The sequence below is a fragment of the Podarcis tiliguerta genome (genome assembly GCF_965153285.1).
Source record: "Podarcis tiliguerta genome assembly, chromosome: 11".
Taxonomy (NCBI): domain Eukaryota; kingdom Metazoa; phylum Chordata; class Lepidosauria; order Squamata; family Lacertidae; genus Podarcis; species Podarcis tiliguerta.
Window position 1 is genome coordinate 27,916,398 of NC_139544.1, and position 16,874 is coordinate 27,933,271.

The window sequence follows — 16,874 nt, forward strand, 5'->3', positions numbered from 1 at the left end:
AAAGACTATTTTAGTGGCAATTTCTTTTTTTAAAAGTAAACCTGTAATTTCACATTGAATTCCCGAAGAGCCCCTGTAGATGTCACTTGGATCCAGTGATTTGTTAATTTTCAAATTGTTAATTAGCCTAGAGCTTCAAATCCCATCACTTCTATTTGACTCATTTCTTCAGACATCTTCCTTGAAAAAAATGATTCAGGCATGTGTAATTATCTTTTATCTTCTGCAGTTGTTCAGCTTTTTGATCCACTGTATACAATATACAAGACAGAATAAAAAGCATAGGTTTTTGTCACACACATATTGAAAGCTATTACTGAATTTATGTAATTAAGTTTTATTTGCTGGCATTTTGTTTAAACATTCTGAAATCAGTTAAATCAGAGTTCTAGATTCTGAGTGGGTATCAGCTAATGAGTCCTGTCAGTGGAAGCTCCATGCAAGGACTGCCTCTTGCACAATGGGGCTGTCTCTCCTCTCCTCCTTCCATGCACGCCCCCCTTAAATTGGCAGGAATCAGGAGAACCCCTAGAACAGCACACCAGGGGTGGGATCATTCCATCTGGCAATCCAAAATGCACTTTAGCACAACATTGAATTCATTCCTCTGATAATATTTTTTGGAAAAATGAATATATTCTGATCTGTAATCCATCAAGATTAAATGTGTAAAGTGATCAGTTAAGAAGAGACAAGTACAAATAGTCTGTAAGGTACTATGTAAATTCTTAGCCTGAAAATTCTAACACCTTAATAAAAATCAGTACAATTTTTGTTTGAACTGTGAGGAGCTTATTTAAGCATTTATAAAATTGTGGTATAGTTGCAAATTAACTTGATTGTGTTTGGTTACCACCAATAAAATACACTCGTAGGATATGTATAGTCTACTCTGAAAGAGCCTGCGTCCACCATTTTGGATACATTTCTTCCGATAGGCACCTGCAGCACTGTTTGAAGCCTTTTGAAACCTTGACTTTCAAATACAAAAGCCTGCCTTAACATAGGCAGTTTTCAAAAAGACTTTGAAATGGGAAACTAAGCTTGCAAAGCTTCAAAGCCAGCTGCAGGAACTCTTCTTTTAGGAGTACCAACTCCAAAATGGTGTGTGTAAACCACCTGGTGACCATTTTAGGGATGTATTTTCAATTTGAAAAGACTTTGAACACTGCTTAGGTTTAGGTAGGCTTTTGTAATTGAAAATATTTCTGTTTAAGCTTCAAAAGCAGCAGCACTTTCTTGTGGATGACATTTTTGGATTCATATTCCATAAGAAAGAAGCCCATTGGCTGGTTTGAAAGCTATTGAGCTTTTATGCTATCTTTAATAAAATATCATATTTGACAATCTCATAGAAAGTTAAGATTGTTTAAATGTAATATTTCTCATAACTTCCCATATATCTTGAAGATTAGTAATTTCTCTGCTAATCTGCTCTAGGAATTGCAAAAATAGTGAGTGGATTAATTTGTATCTGTGCATTTGTATATTACGTACCCACAAATACGCCCTGTTATTTAAAATTATATTATTGTGGGTCCATGTGTAATATAATGTAATATTACACTATTCTCTCCTAGAGTACAAATAAATATTGTACTTTGAGAAACCAATAGGGGGTCCTTTTTATTAAGACATATTACATGTATAACTAAACACAGTAATAAAATACATATAATGAAACAGAATTCAGAAAGAGATTGTTAAACTTCTGGCACCACCCTGAGATCTTTAGATGAAGGATGGTATACAAACAAACAGCTTTCCTTCCTTTCAAAGTCCCTGGTGGGCATTGAACACTTTCAGGATGGCAACTGCTACCACTGCTCCCAGGTAGAGCTATTCAGAATTACTTCTTCCTCTAAAAGAAGCCACCCACCATCGGGTCAGTGCTCCTACAACCTGATGTGTTTTGGGACTGGAGTGTGACAAGTAATCTGGGCTTTGTTTTATAGCTGAATTCATTTTTGAGGCCTTTGCAGAGTTTCAAGAGAGTGAATTTAAGCAACCTTTTCCAGCCATGGGCCGGTCCACCATCCCTCAGACCATGTGGTGGGCCGGACTATATTTTGTAAAAAAATAATGAACAAATTCCTATGCCCCACAAATAACCCAGAGATACATTTTAAATAAAAGGACACATTCTACTCATGTAAAAACACGCTGATTCCCAGACTGTCCACTGGCCAGACTGAGAAGGTGATTGGGCCGCATCCGGCCCCTGGGCCTTAGGTTGCCTACCCCTGATTTAAGCTGTTGATGACACTCATGCACTTGTGATCTTCTCTAGTTTTGTCTGGGTATGGTGGGCTACTCCTACAGGAGGAAGCAAATTGCATGGTTATGCCTTTGAGCTCCAATAGGAACTCAGTGGTGTTCAATGCCCTATGGAGATAGAATCTTATAGGTAGGAAATTTACATTTTCTCCCCTTGAGGGACCTTATTTTAATTCTAGAAAACTTAAAGTTACCTACGGCTAGTCATACAGTTCATAGACTAACTAGTGTATGAGTCACGTATAAACTAAAACAGTCAATTGTGAGTTAAATGAATTGTGTCCATTATTTTTTATTTTTGTTCAGCTCTCATAATCATGGAAATTGCTGTCAGCCATGTCTGTGATTTCCAAAACAACCCATTTTGTTTGTCTGCATTGCCAGGGGGCCAAGACTGCTTGCACCAGCGAAAAAGTACTACGTAAATCCGCTCATTTTCTTTAAGTTTTTCAGAAGCTCTTGAGAAAGTTTATTTAATCCTTCTGCCCTAGTAGGCTGGAATTTTGCATTTATTCATCCATGTCTAATTTATTTGAGTTAGATTTATGCACATGTAAATGAGTGCATATTGAACTCCTAATATCTAGGCTCCATCCAGAACAAATGGGAAAGAATTCCATTTAGTTGTAGGAATTAGTCATAACTTACTTTAAAAAATAAAATTCACATTTTTCTTCCAGTTTTCAAGGCAATTATGTTACCCAGCATAATATGAAATGTACAACCTCCTCTCAGCCTTTTGTGTCCATAATAGGATGAAGTTGGACTATGAAAAGAGTGACTACTGTAAACGCTGTTACATTTAGCATTAGAACAATGTATATTTGATCTTATAGAATTTCAAATGCATTTAAAAGTATATAAAATGTTAATCAGCCAAAGCCAAAGGCCTGAGGAACGTTTTCACCTGGCACCTAAATATATACAATCAAGGTGCTAGGCAGGTCTCCCTGGGGAGAGCATTCCACAAGCGGGGAGCTACCACAGAAAAGGCCTGTTTTTGTATTGTCACCCTCTGGATCTCTTGTGTACGAAGCACAAAAAGAAGGGCCTCTGATGATGATGATCACAGGGTCTGGGTTAGTTCATATGGGGAGAGGTGGTCCTTGAGGTATTGCAGTCCTGAGATGTTTAAGGCTTTATAGGTCAAAATCGCCCCTTTGAATTGAGCCCAGCAACTACATAGCCAGTGCAGCTGGGCCAGGATTCATGTACTATGCTCAGATTGTCTTGCCCCAGTGAGCAACCTGGCCACCGCATTCTGCACTAGCTGAAGTTTCCAGACCATCTTCAGAGGCAGCCTTACGTATACTGTGTAACATCAACTACAACAATTTTATTATTTATACCCCACCCATCTGGCTGGATTTCCCCAGCCACTATAGGTGACTTACAGCATAAAAAAATTGTAAAACATTAGACATTAAAAATTTCCAGATACAGGGATGCCTTCAGATGTCTTCTAAAAGTCAGATAATTGTTTATTTCCTTGGCATCTGATGGTAGGGTGTTCCAAAAGGCAGGTGCCACTACTGAGAAGGCCCTCTACTTGGTTCCCTGTAACCTCAGTGTCTGGGCTGAATGATGGGTGTGGAGATGTTCCTTCAGGTATACTGTGTTGCAGGTGCTGCAGTAATCTAACCTAGTTGCAGTAATCTAACCTAGAGGTTACCAGAACATAGAAGACAGAAGTTAGGCTATCCCTGTCCAGATAGGGGTACAGCTGGACCACCAGCTGAAGTTGATGGAGCGTTAAGTGACAGCAGATGATCCAGAAGTACCCCCAAAGCTATGTACACCTTTTTTCTCTGAAGGTGAATTTTTAGAGGTGTATATTATTTCCTGTGTATTAACGCAGAGACTAAGTTTTACATGCCAACAGACTTTATTAGAGGGCTTACATAAATGTATGTAGGTGTGTGTAGATATTGTGGTTTATGGTATAATTAACCTATCAAAATATTATACCACTATTAATGTACAGGCCATTCATTCTTTTGATCTAATAGCTGCTGTTTCAAGTGTTCCTTAAAAAGGTCCAGGAAGTCCCTTGTGTTGAATGAATGACAGTTTTTGCCTTCTCACTAGTAAAGAGAATTGGATCAGCTAACTGGAGGAATATTGGGGGAGGGGAATTCTATATTAGAAAATTTCATTTTGTAGGCAGTAATTAACAGTAATTTGCTTAGTTTTTCAAGAGAGCCATTGTTTACTTTAAATGGAGTCATTCACATAACTTAGCATATTGTTATTTATCTTCTCTTAGCAAAGCTTACTGAAGGATGAACAAAACCAAGAAGAAACTATTCTTCACTTTCTTCTTGATCTCTCCAGTCAATGTGGTGTCTTATTTCCCTGTACTCCAAGTGGGACATCTTTTGAGTTTATATCCAGTGCTTCCCTTCATGGTGTTGAAGATGATTCTGCAATGGATACACAGTATATTTGGGATGATGTAAGATTACATCTTCGGCGCTTCTTAGTAAACCAGCTGCAAAATCATAATGAAACAAAAACTGGTACCTTACAACAGCAACTGCAGTTTAAAACTCGGTGTCTACAGCAGCTTTTATTTCTATATCCTGAGGCAGAAGTTCTGGGGAAGTATCAAAACATGCAGAATAAATTGGTTAGTGATCTTTTACAGAAATGTGTTCTAGAAAGCATGGGTGAAACAAACTTTGAAAAGATGGTTCATGGTTATGAAAACTCAATTCCTGCATTGTGTGCAATGATAAAAGAAGATTTCTATGTACTGAGCGGAATTATCGACCCTTCTTCAACACTGAAGTTTATTAATGAAACTTATTTGGATACCATCACGGAAGAAATGACCGTTCTTCTTGAAACACTTTGTGAGCTTCAGTTTAAGGAAAATGCATTACATGGCGTTAAAGCAAGCAAGAGCTCAAAGAAACACAGAGGAGTACCTCATGTTGGGGGTTAGTGGCATTTTTTCCCATGAATTGTCTTAATTGTTTTTATCTTTTCATTTATCTTAATTAATTATTAATTATTAGTTATTTAATTATCTTATTTAATTATCTTAATTGTTCTTATCCTTTCATTTCTCATACATGTGTTTCATACATGTCTAGTGAAGGACATAAGTACATTAATACGGTAGCCACAAACACATAGTGGCAAGGCTTAAGCAGCATCCATCTATATTCTTCTATTCCCAATTGTAGGCTGTGTTTGTCTGCTTGAGTGTAGGCAGATCATAGAGATAAACCCATGACAAGTTGCTTCAAGTTACTCCCCCTCTTGTCTTCTTGTGAGCAAAGGAACTGGACATACTTTGTTACCTTCTTACTAGTGCAAATTAGGTCATGTTGGGGTGAGCAGGGGTGAGGCAGCTTCGGAGATTTGGGCAGTTCTTATCCTTTTCATGTTTGCATCTGAACAGCCAGGTGCAAGAGGAGGATTTGGAGGTAAGCCTCTTTCTAAGCATCCTGCAAAAAAAGAAAAGTGAACTGTGTATTTATTGTGATGAGGTTGCTCTGTTCTTCCACAAGAAGTTTGGTTTTTTTCACTGCTGGGTGCACAGATATGCAATGATATGCTGCTCTCAAGAAGGAAGGGGCAGGGGGGGAGGAAGAGACACTATGGGCCAGATGAGAGACCACAAGGAGCCAGATATAGCCTGAGGGAGGGACTGTCTTAAACAGCAATAGCCCTTTTACTTAAATATTAGTTACGCTTTTTAAACAAGGACTTAATCTTGAAGTTAGTTTTTAAATAGCTGATAGGTGTTGTGTTCTAAAATACGTCTTCTGAAAATGCCATCAAACAGATAAGGCAATGGATGAGACACATTGCAGATGAGTTCGGAGAGTCTGTATTATTTTAACTTCATTTTCATTAAAATAATATTTATCTTATTATTAATAATAACATTTATCTTACTACCTCAGTGCTCTGTCCTCTCCTCCATGCTTTTTAACATCTATATGAAGCCCTGGGGTTGGGCTGGGTGTTCACCAGTATGCGGATGATAGCCAGCCCAACCTCTCATTTAAATCAGAACTAGTGAAGGTCCTGTGCGAGTGTCTGGAGGCAGTTGGGGGATGGATGGCAGCTAATGGATTGAGGCTGAATCCCAACAAGACAGAAGTACTGTTACTGGGGAAGAAGGGCAGGCAACTGTGGGGGACTCCCTGGTTCTGAATGGAGCAACTATGCCCCTGAAGGACCAAGGGGTGCAGCCTGGGAGTCATTTTGGACTCACAGCTGTCCAGGCGGCTGTCTACCAATTCCATTTGCTACACTGGGTGAGACCCTACCTGCCTGCTCACTGTCTCACCAGAGTGGTACATGCCCTGGTTATCTCCCACTTGGACTACTACAATGCACTAAATGTGGGGCTTACCTTTGACGGTGACTTGGAAACTACAACTAATACAGAATGTGGCAGGTAGACTGGTGACTGGGAGTGGCTGCCGGGACCATATAACACTGGTCTTGAAAGACATACTACATTGATTCCCAGTATGTTTCCAAACACAATTCAAAGTGTTGGTGCTGACCTTTAAAGCCCTAAATGGCCTTGGCACTATATACCTGAAGGTATTTTAAACTGTTACATTTTCATTCATTTAGCTTCTTTTTATATTACCAAGATATTTGTAACCAAATTTTGTATTCTCTTCCATGACATTACTTGGGCATTTAATGATAATGAGGCAGAAGAATACTGATTAAAAATGACTAACAATTTTATTTATTTTTATTATTTATTAAATGTGTATACCACCCAAGGCAGTTCACAACAGACAAATACAAAACGAAAATACACAATACATAATAAAACAAAAATGAAATTAAAACAAACCAATAACTCCCCTTCCACAAACACATTAAAAAAACCATAGAATGTTAATCATCTGAACACTTGGTTGAAGAAAAACGTTTTCATCTGGCACCTAAAGGTATGCAATGAAGGTGACAGTAGTCACAAGAACTAGGTCACAGGTTCCTTATGCAGCATGTAGAATTTTATCAAGAAGAAAGTCAAAATTAATTAACACAATGACAAATCACAGCTGATGCACTAAGTTTGTTGCACTCCCCTGAGCCGCAGTGGAACTGATGAGCACAGTTAGAATCAGACATAGAAAAGAATAACATTTACCTGGATGTTACCAGAGGGCGGTACCTTGTTCCATCAATGCAAGGATTTTTGCTTGTGGAATTGAACTCCCTTTCCCTCCCCATAAGTACCTTGTGTCATCCCACAAACTACCCCAGCATTGGGGTAAACCTCAGAACAGATTTAAGGAGTGTACAGGGATAGGAGAGGGGAGGAAGTTCTGCTGTGCAAGCAGAAATCCTTGCTCTGATGGAACAAGTTAGTTGCATACTGTCCACAATTTCTGTTAACTTTTACTGGCAACAGTTTATAATATTATAACTGTGTCTGAAATATAGTGTATGGCTTGGGAATATAAGGATGAATTCTAAATAAATAATGAAACAGAGGCTTGAAGGTTTCCTATATATAATACCCTAGGGCCGCATACAGTATTTGTTTCTAGAGGCACCATGACACTTTAAAAATATTGCAAAAGAATTAAGCTTGCTACTTTTAAATTTATAGTAGGGGGTATGATGATACTAGCTAAGTTACCGAAATGTCAATTGAGTTGAAGAAATTTCAAAGCTGCTAGCATGTCCAAAAACCTTACTGTTGCTTCAAATCAGTTATTAATCCCATAACGTGAAGTTCAACAGTATAATTTCATTATTGACCCCTATTATATTTAAAAGATGACTTCTTAAAGGCTTTCTTGTTCTTGCATGTATTATTTGAAAGAAACAAAATATTAGATGTATTAATATTTGTCATTTAAATATCTATTTTTACAGATGCATTTTTATTTTTGCATCATATGTAATGTCTGTTTGAATCCTGCAGAAGTTACGAAGATTCACGTCTGTGATTTGATTTTCTTATGCACACTCTGCAAACAAAAAAAGCAATATAAATTTTGAACATTTTTTCATTTGTTAAAGAATATTTCCAATTAGGAAACACTAATTATTTTCATCTCAAAGCTTCCTTTGCACACCTGGGTGTTCTTCCTAAGGGTGAAAAGAACATTTAACTCACCATGCCCCCTAATTATTGCATTCTCCTCCCAAGTATAAAAGATGAAAGTGATTTACTCTTCAATCCATTTTCTTTTGAGCGGTCAAAGGTCAGTCTGAGATTTATATATTAGAGTAGTCTCTTTAATAAAAGAGTGTGACAAAGAAGTTGAGAGGGAATTATTAAGTTGGTTTTTCTTAGAAACATACAGTAGTGTGTAAAGGAAATAATAGAGGGCTATGAACGTCAAAAGAAGGAGGACTTCTAAAAGGTCTCCTGAAGAGGTTCCTAAGGCTCCTACAGTATTGTTTGACAAGGAAATTGATACATGACTCTTTACGCGACTCTTTTCAACACACACAAGCTGTCTCCTGAGCAGAATGTAATTAGATGCTCCTTGGTGAGATACCATTAAGTTGTGGGGCATTTTGTATACCTTCATTAGTGTGAGGCTTGGTTAGATTTATGATTTTTATTTTTATTTTAAAGAAATGGCTCATTAATTTTTTTGTGCACGTTACGATGGTTTCTGTGAGAAAGTAATATTTAAATATATAGGTCTTAATGCATCAACCCTGCCCCACATTTATATGTTCACTTAGCATAGGTTGCTATTTCCCACGTTGTGCACTCTCTCTCTCTCTCTCTCTGTGCAATAAAAAAGTATAATTGGTTTTATTTAATTTGCAGCAATCATTTTTTTAATAGACAATGATCTTAAACATTCATGCTTACTAAAGCATTCATAATGTTTCCATAAACCAGAGGTTTTCAACCTTTTTGAGTCCACAGCTCACTTGACCAACTACATTCTTTCTGTGGCACCCCTGTGGGGCTCAGGAGCCCAGTTATGTCACCCCTTGCCTGCAGAGCTAGCAGCCTCTCACCCTTTGTTGAACACCCTCCTTTGTGGAGTATTCCCTCAGCCTCCTCTCCTCTTCCCTCTCCTTGGGAGTCCTCTGGGGAGTCGCTACTGTTGTCCCTGGTCCCTGAGCTGCCCCCCCCCCCCCCCCCCGCAAAGAGAGGTGCCTTCTCACACTGCTTCACAGCAGCCTGGGACTTGTCTGTCCATTACCAACAGCTAGCACTAACTGGCTGGGCTCCCTCGCTTGCTTGCTTGCTTGCTTGGAGGCTGCCTCAGCTCCTGGCAACCAGCACCCCCTGAGGCACCATTTGCCTTCAGAGCTTGTAGCCAGGCAACTGCAACAAACAGCTGTGCAAGCCTTTGGGAGGCAGAGACGCAAGAGGGCATCAGAGGAGGGTGGGCAGGGAAGAGGGGCAGAGGCCAGTGTTGCCTGTGATACCCCAGATCATCATTCATGGCACCCCAGGGTGCCACGGCACACTGATTGAAAATCACTGCCATAAACCATATCTTCCCACCCATGCTCCTGTGTGAGTCACATGATGTGAGATTATGTAACACATAATATTTCCTTTTTTCAGGGCCATGCTTTACACTGCCCAAAACATGTGTTTTGGGGGGTTGCATGAGATTGCAGCCCCCCAAAACCTGCATTTTTCAGGGTGAGATCTCTGTGCGAAATCGCATGAGGTCACAGCATCCAAAATGGCCACCCTGCTCTCACATGAGAAAACAGGATGTCCACAAAGCTCCAGATTGTCCTCAATGCTATTTTTAACAGCTGTATGAAACTGTAATAAGAAAAACTATCTTCCTGATTACTTCTGTGCCCTCCATAATTTTGCCAATGTTCTGTACCCATCAATTTGCTTTTGAATTGTAATATTGTTCCTGAATATCAGCAAGGGATTCTAGAAGACTTGTTAGTTCACATTTATTTCCACTAGCCTTTTGAAAGGCATGGCTAGTGATATTTTTTCATTTATTTGAATAACAAACCCATGTCGCCTCAGACTCTGCTTTTGAAACACCTCTCATCTTCAAAAGAAGCTTGCCATGTGGCATGGCAGCTGTTGTTCGGGAAACACATGCTCAAAGCCCTCTTGAGCGCATGGAACTAATTGTACTGTTCTTTGGATTCCAGCCTATATTTTCACTGATAGAGTTTATGAAACATAGTGCTTTATGATTAGTGGTTCCCTTAAAAGTGACTTGTGTCATCTCTTACTGGGTCTCTTTGCAGTTCATAGCAATATGAAATACAGAACATGCATATTTTGTGCATGTTTTCCATGGTTGGCGATCTTTCATAGGCTTTTATAATTTTGACATGATGAAGTATTGGGCACACAGATACATATCTAGAATTACAAGTAGGAAAGTATATACTTCTTTTTATTTTGAGAGGAATAGTGTAAACTGCAAAGTGTAGACTGGTTGCTTGGTTTCATTTGAATCTATTCTCCCTGCCCCTCAAGATATTTTCATATCCCTAGATTGTAGCAGAGCAAAAGGGAACTGAGAAGCTGGCCACTTTTTTTTAAAGCCTTAAACACTTTGATAATGGTTTGCATGCTTGTGGTTTCCCCTGGTGTACTGATAGTTCTTTATGATTCTGTCATTTTCAATCAGCAAAAAGTACATGTGATCAGTATATCTGATAAACTTGTCAATGCCTTTTTAAAACAGGATTCCCCAATCTATTCTATTCAGCCCCCTTCTTCATCATTTCAAGTATAATCTTGATAAGACGGAGATATGTAACAGACAGCTGTGTATAGCTAGCTCAGACTACAACTAATTTGTGCAGGAAAAAATTAAATCAGGAGGTAAATTATTTCATGATTGCTCATTCCCAACAGAGTTGGGCATCATTCTGAAGAAAATATCAAATAATTGGTTTCAGGCCGTGTCAGACACATGCAATTCCCTTCACTAATGGCTGTGTGAGGTAGCACCAGGCCTCAGGGGTCACAAAAGAACTGGAATAGCTTACTGCTAGGCACAGCAATAGAGAGACAGTGCACATAGGAAATGAAGTGGCAATAAGTGCAATCCATAGGGGAAATGTGCTTCACTTGGAGTTTAATATATTGGCTCAGAGTCTGGCAGTAAGTCATGCAACAATTGTTTACCTTTTTGTTAGCATCTGCATCTGTTCTGTTTTGTAAACAGCACTTAAACTCAGTCCGTAAATGCTGGAATCAATAACAACTGTTAAGGGATTTCCTTCCTTTTTCATATTTTATAACAAATGCAATCTACAAACAATGTTTGCCTTAGATTAACAAGGAGCAGACATTAACAAGGTCAAAGGGATTTGCTTGTGAACATTTTATAGCTTCTTGGATGTGCAGTAATTATATCCGCAATTTGAACATATCCTGTTACCTAGTCAAATGTAACTGTTTTGAAAACTGCTGGTGTATAGTAATGAAGCAGATTTTAAGTACCTTAAGTTCTGTGCATGAAAAACTGCTGGCATTCTAGCACTTTAGGTTGAAAGAGTATTGCAGCTGCTATTCAGAAATACACCTTTTGAATTCATAGGTGTTTCTTATGCATCTAACATTTAATGCATTAGTATTAGGTTGCAGTCCTGCACATACAGGCAGCTTAAATCCCAACTAAGTCATTTGTTTGCAAAACATAATATTTTAAATCTACAGCTGTAGTACCATTAACAGTGTTCTAGTATAAAATGAACGAGGGCTGATCATGTCTAGCGTGTATAAAGTGAATACAGCATTATAGAAAACATGTGGAAGCATAATCTTCTTCTTTGGTTTAAAAGAGACTATGCAGATGATGGATGACTTAATTGTAAAGTGACCATTAGCTTTGGCATCACAAAAAGATTGATATAACTGAGAGCACAAAAACCATTGTCATTTGTATTTTTGTTTATAAATCCCCATTCAGTGTTTTGAATATTTATATAGCAAATAATTGCAATTATATTTTTTGCCAGATATTAGCTACATGCTGAGAGCATTATAATCACTTAAATATAATGTGCAATTGACCTTTGAAAAATCTTTGGCCAGAATCCAAAGAATGGAAAGATGTGTATGTATGGCATTAAACTATATGTGGGGCTGGATCTTTGTTTTGTTTCCCTTTTCACTGTGGATGTTCTAATTGCTGAAAATCAAATCTGCTTTTTAAAGTTCAAAATCAGGTTGTTTCTTGGGCAGTAAGAACTACTATGGAGAAAGGTGCGCTGCTGCTGTTTTTTGTGGTTCCCTCACATGCATGCAATCTCAGCTTTCTCATGCTCACCCGATAATAATGGGGTTGGTCAGGATTTCTTTTCAACAGCTGACAGAATTATCAGAATATTGCCCACAGAGCTGCTGTGAAAGTTGGTCCTTTCTCTTTTCGGTGATGCAAAGAAAATGTGTTTTTTTGTAGGTTTCCCCAAGTGTTTCTCACAAAAATCTTTTTGTTGTCGTACCCTACCTGTTTGGGTTATTAAATTCTACTTACATTGTGTGATCTGACTGCCCTAGAGTAGACCTACATCTGTTTTTGCGTAACCAAGTAGTTTGATTTGTTTGTCCCTACAGCTTCTGAAATGCTATTCCCAAATGCTATTCACAATAGGCCAAAGAGCCTCACTACTCTCAACTAATGAAGCGTGATGGAAAGGGAAAAATAAATATTAAGAGGGATCTTTCACAGGTTCACAGTGCAATTGTATCCATACCTACTCAGAAGAGCAAACCTTATTCAATTGAATGGGACTTACTCCCAGGCAAGTGTTTATAGGATTATAGCAGGCTTAATTTCTTTCACTGAAGTTTAGAATGTAATCTAGAAGTGCATGTGGAAATAAAAACAAAAAGCAATTTGAGGTTTGTGGCACCTTTGAGATTTATTTTTGCATGAGCATTTATGAACTTTTACCAGACGTTATAAGCATCAGTCAGGCATTCTGACAAATTTCACTGTCTAATGTGTGGATGAATTAAATGTTACTATTCAAGAATATAAATTCAACAGACAGTCATTCTGACATATTAAGCGTGCGCGCGCGCACACACACACACACACTAAATACTTCAATGTAAAACACACATTAGATTGCAGTCACTCACTGACAGGGTCTATCCCAAATCACATTGAGACTTTAGAGCTCAGAGGTCAACAGTCAGCATGATTTTCTCACTGCACCAGCTGCAGGATAAATGCAGAGAACAGAGACTTCCATTGGACATTGCCTTCATTTACCTGCCAGAGGTCTTGGATATCATCAGCCATAAGAGACTCTTCTTCACACTGCTCAACAAGAAAGGATATCCATCTAAGCTTCACAATATGATATTGTCCTTACAGGACAACATGTGTGGCACCATTCTGTATGATGGTGAATCCTTGGATGCCTTCCCTATAAAGAGTGACATGTAGCAGGGCTGTGTTCTTGCCCCAACTCTCTTTGACAAATTCTTCTCCTTGGTGCTTTCATATACCTTCAGCTCGACTGAAGATGGTATATATTTTCATTCAAACAGTAACAGAGTTCTGTTCAACCTGGCACATCTCTGTGCCAAAACAAAAGTGTGGCAGATCTTCATCCGAGAGATGCTTGCAGATGACACAGTCTTGACAGTGTACTCCAAGGAAGCTCTAGAAAGACTCATAAACCATTTTGCCCAAGCTTGCAGGGAGTTCGGCATTACCACCAGCCTGACAAAAACCAACATCCTGGGTCAGGACATCACCAGCACTCCACACATCAGTATTGGTGACCACAAGCTTGAGATGGTAGACAATTTGGTCTCCCAGGGTTCCACCGTAATCAGCAACCTCTCAATTGATGCTAATCTGGACAAGAGTATTGGCAAAGCAGCTACAGCAATGGCTAACCTCTCCAAAAGGGTTTGGGAGAATGTGATGCTAATGACCAATACCAAGATGAAGTTCTGCCAGGCTTGCATGTTGAGCATGCTACTTTATAGAAGTGAGTCATGGGCAGCTTACAACCGCAAGGCGCGGTGTCTCAATGCCTTCCAAATGCTCAGCATCAAGAGGAATTTGGGTGTAGGAGTGCAAATATCCAGAGATGTGGTGATCAGGTGGGATTGCTATGAGGAATTATAACAAATATAGAGTAAGCCATCTGTGTCAGCAATGAAAGCATTGCGTTGACTGGGTTTAAACTATTTTGATATGATTCTTGATCAGTCTACACCTCTGCATCTCTGGCCATTTCCTCTACTGCCCATTTCTCTTGTCACGTACACAGCAGTTGCTTCGCCAGGCAGGCATCCTGGGCCATAAAGATAGTGGGCAAGTTTCTTTGAAGTAGTTTCTTATATATTTATCTTAGGATGTTAATCTTAGGGCCAGGAAATAGATCTCACATTAAGGGGATAATGGTCACTGTCCTCCTGGCCATCCTTCTTATCATATGTATTGATTGTTTATTACTTCCGGGGTTGCCAGACGCTCTTCTTTGTAGTTCTGTTCTTGTTTACCCCAGAAATACTTGTGCTTAATTAGTTTTAGTAGTTTAACTTTCTCCCCACGTGGGTTTGTGGAAATGCTCAGAAGAAATCTGATTGGTTCTTACGAACACTCTGTAAAAAGCTCTTTTGTGAATAAAAACTACCTGGGCCAGGGGGCTGCACTCGAAAAAGGCACAGAGAGACATGATTATACGCACCCTTCCCAGAGTCTTGCTGGTTCAAGCCTCTGTGTGTATTCTTATTAATCAGAGTTCAATCCTTCCTTTACTTTGCGAACGCAACATTTGGGCATCACGTGGCAGGACAGAATCTCAAACAAAGAGGTCCTCTCCCAAGCCCACATTCCCAGTATGTTTGCACTCCTGTCTCAGCAATGTCTCTGCTGGCTTGGTCATGCCCACAGAATGGAAGATGGCAGGATCCTCAAGGATGTGCTCTACAGGGAACTGGCTTGTACAAGCCTTTGTTTGGCTTGTTAATATTTGCTCATTAGCAAACTTCCTTGTTTCCCTTTTCTATTTATTTAAAGCTGAAGAGATAGCCTCTCTTTTCACTCAAATGTATTATCTGTGTTATTCAGTGTGAAAATGACAGGGTGACTTAGAGTGACAGCATATTTATGTGATTTGAACTATTAAAACAGAAAAGGGTGTATTTGATTTACTCAGCCAGCTATTTTCACTACAGAGATTTTCTACATTTAAAATGTTTTTATTAACTGCCTTGAAAATGAGTAAAAATGTTAAAATAAATGTTGTTGTTGTTTAGTCGTTCAGTCGTGTCCGACTCTTCGTGACCCCATGGACCAGAGCATGCCAGGCACTTCTGTCTTCCACTGCCTCCCGCAGTTTGGTCAGGTTCATGTTTGTAGCTTCGAGAACACTGTCTAACCATCTCATCCTCTGTCGTCCCCTTCTCCTTGTGCCCTCCATCTTTCCCAACATCAGGGTCTTTTCCAGTGAGTCTTCTCTTCTCAGCAGTGAGTCTTCTCTTCTCACTTTCTGGGGTAAACAAGAGTTAAAATAAATACTCTTCAAATAAAAAGAAAATCAGGGTAGTATCCAATGTTTTGCTGGTTTAAGAGACTTGACCTAGTGGAACGGAACTTGCCCCTCCTCTCCCCTGCATGCTCTCAAAAGGGCCTCCAGAGGGTTAAGACACTCTCTGCAGATTTTGGGGGGCTCACAGGGGGAGGAGAGGAAACTGCCAGTGGAACTCCATTAGCAATGCTTGGGATACAACCCAAAGAGTTTAAAACAGTTGATAGTATAACATAGCTGCAGAAATCATTAGTAATTTATATGCTGAAGTGCTGATTTTAACTTACTTTCTTCCCTGGGAGTTGGTTGTGTGTGGGTTTTTTTAAGGACTTTGAAAGAAAGAAGTGAGAACAATGCAAAACAGAATGAAGCACCTTACTGTGTCAACTATGTTAACTTTTCTGTTCTGGTGGTATTTAGAATATGCATGATCTTTATTTACACACACACACACACAGAGAGAGAGAGAGAGAGAACATGCCATAGCCAAAGTCATTAATAAGGTATAACGAAGGTTTCACTACTTGCAGAATGTAAACTAAGTCTTAGTGCTGGAATTACAAGTTTCAGCAGGAGTAAGAACAGAGTCTAGACCATGGGTAGGCAAACTAAGGCCCGGTGGCCAGACCCGGCCCAATCGCCTTCTAAATCCGGCCCGCGGAGGTCCAGGAATCAGCATGTTTTTACATGAGTAGGATGTGTTGTTTTATTTAAAATGCATCCCTGGGTTATTTGTGGGGCATAGGAATTTGTTCCTTTTTTCTTTTCTTTTTTCAAAATATAGTCTGGCCACCCACAAGGTCTGAGGAACAGTGGACCAGCCCCCTGCTGAAAAAGTTTGCTGACCCCTGGTCTAGACAGAAAGCTGTGGCAGATCTCATGAAAGAACTAAGACAAAGTTGAGGAATAATTAGATCCATATCTTGCACAAGTAGGGGCAGCTTAGAGATGGCAGCCAATTTAGGGAGGCAGGAAAACCAAAAGCAGAAATGTAGTTAGATAAATAAAAATAAAGGAAGACAGGAGAGAAGCAGGTATAGTGAGCCCAGAACATAAACTGGCAAGTTAGAACACTGGAGCCTTCAGAGGAAAATATTGCTTTGACTCCCTCTAATGTTAGTTTTGAGTGG

The 16,874-nt window shown here is 39.3% G+C and overlaps 1 protein-coding gene across 4 annotated transcripts in view; it reads left to right on the forward strand.

Annotated features, from left to right (window-relative positions):
- Positions 1-16,874, forward strand: part of KIAA0825 — a 179,876-nt gene that overhangs the window by 18,856 nt on the left and 144,146 nt on the right. For all 4 annotated transcript variants that reach the window (XM_083403670.1, XM_083403669.1, XM_083403672.1 and 1 more), the window contains one exon: positions 4,544-5,219. In XM_083403670.1, coding sequence (XP_083259796.1) covers positions 4,544-5,219 — 676 coding nt within the window. The remainder of the gene's footprint in view (positions 1-4,543; positions 5,220-16,874) is intronic.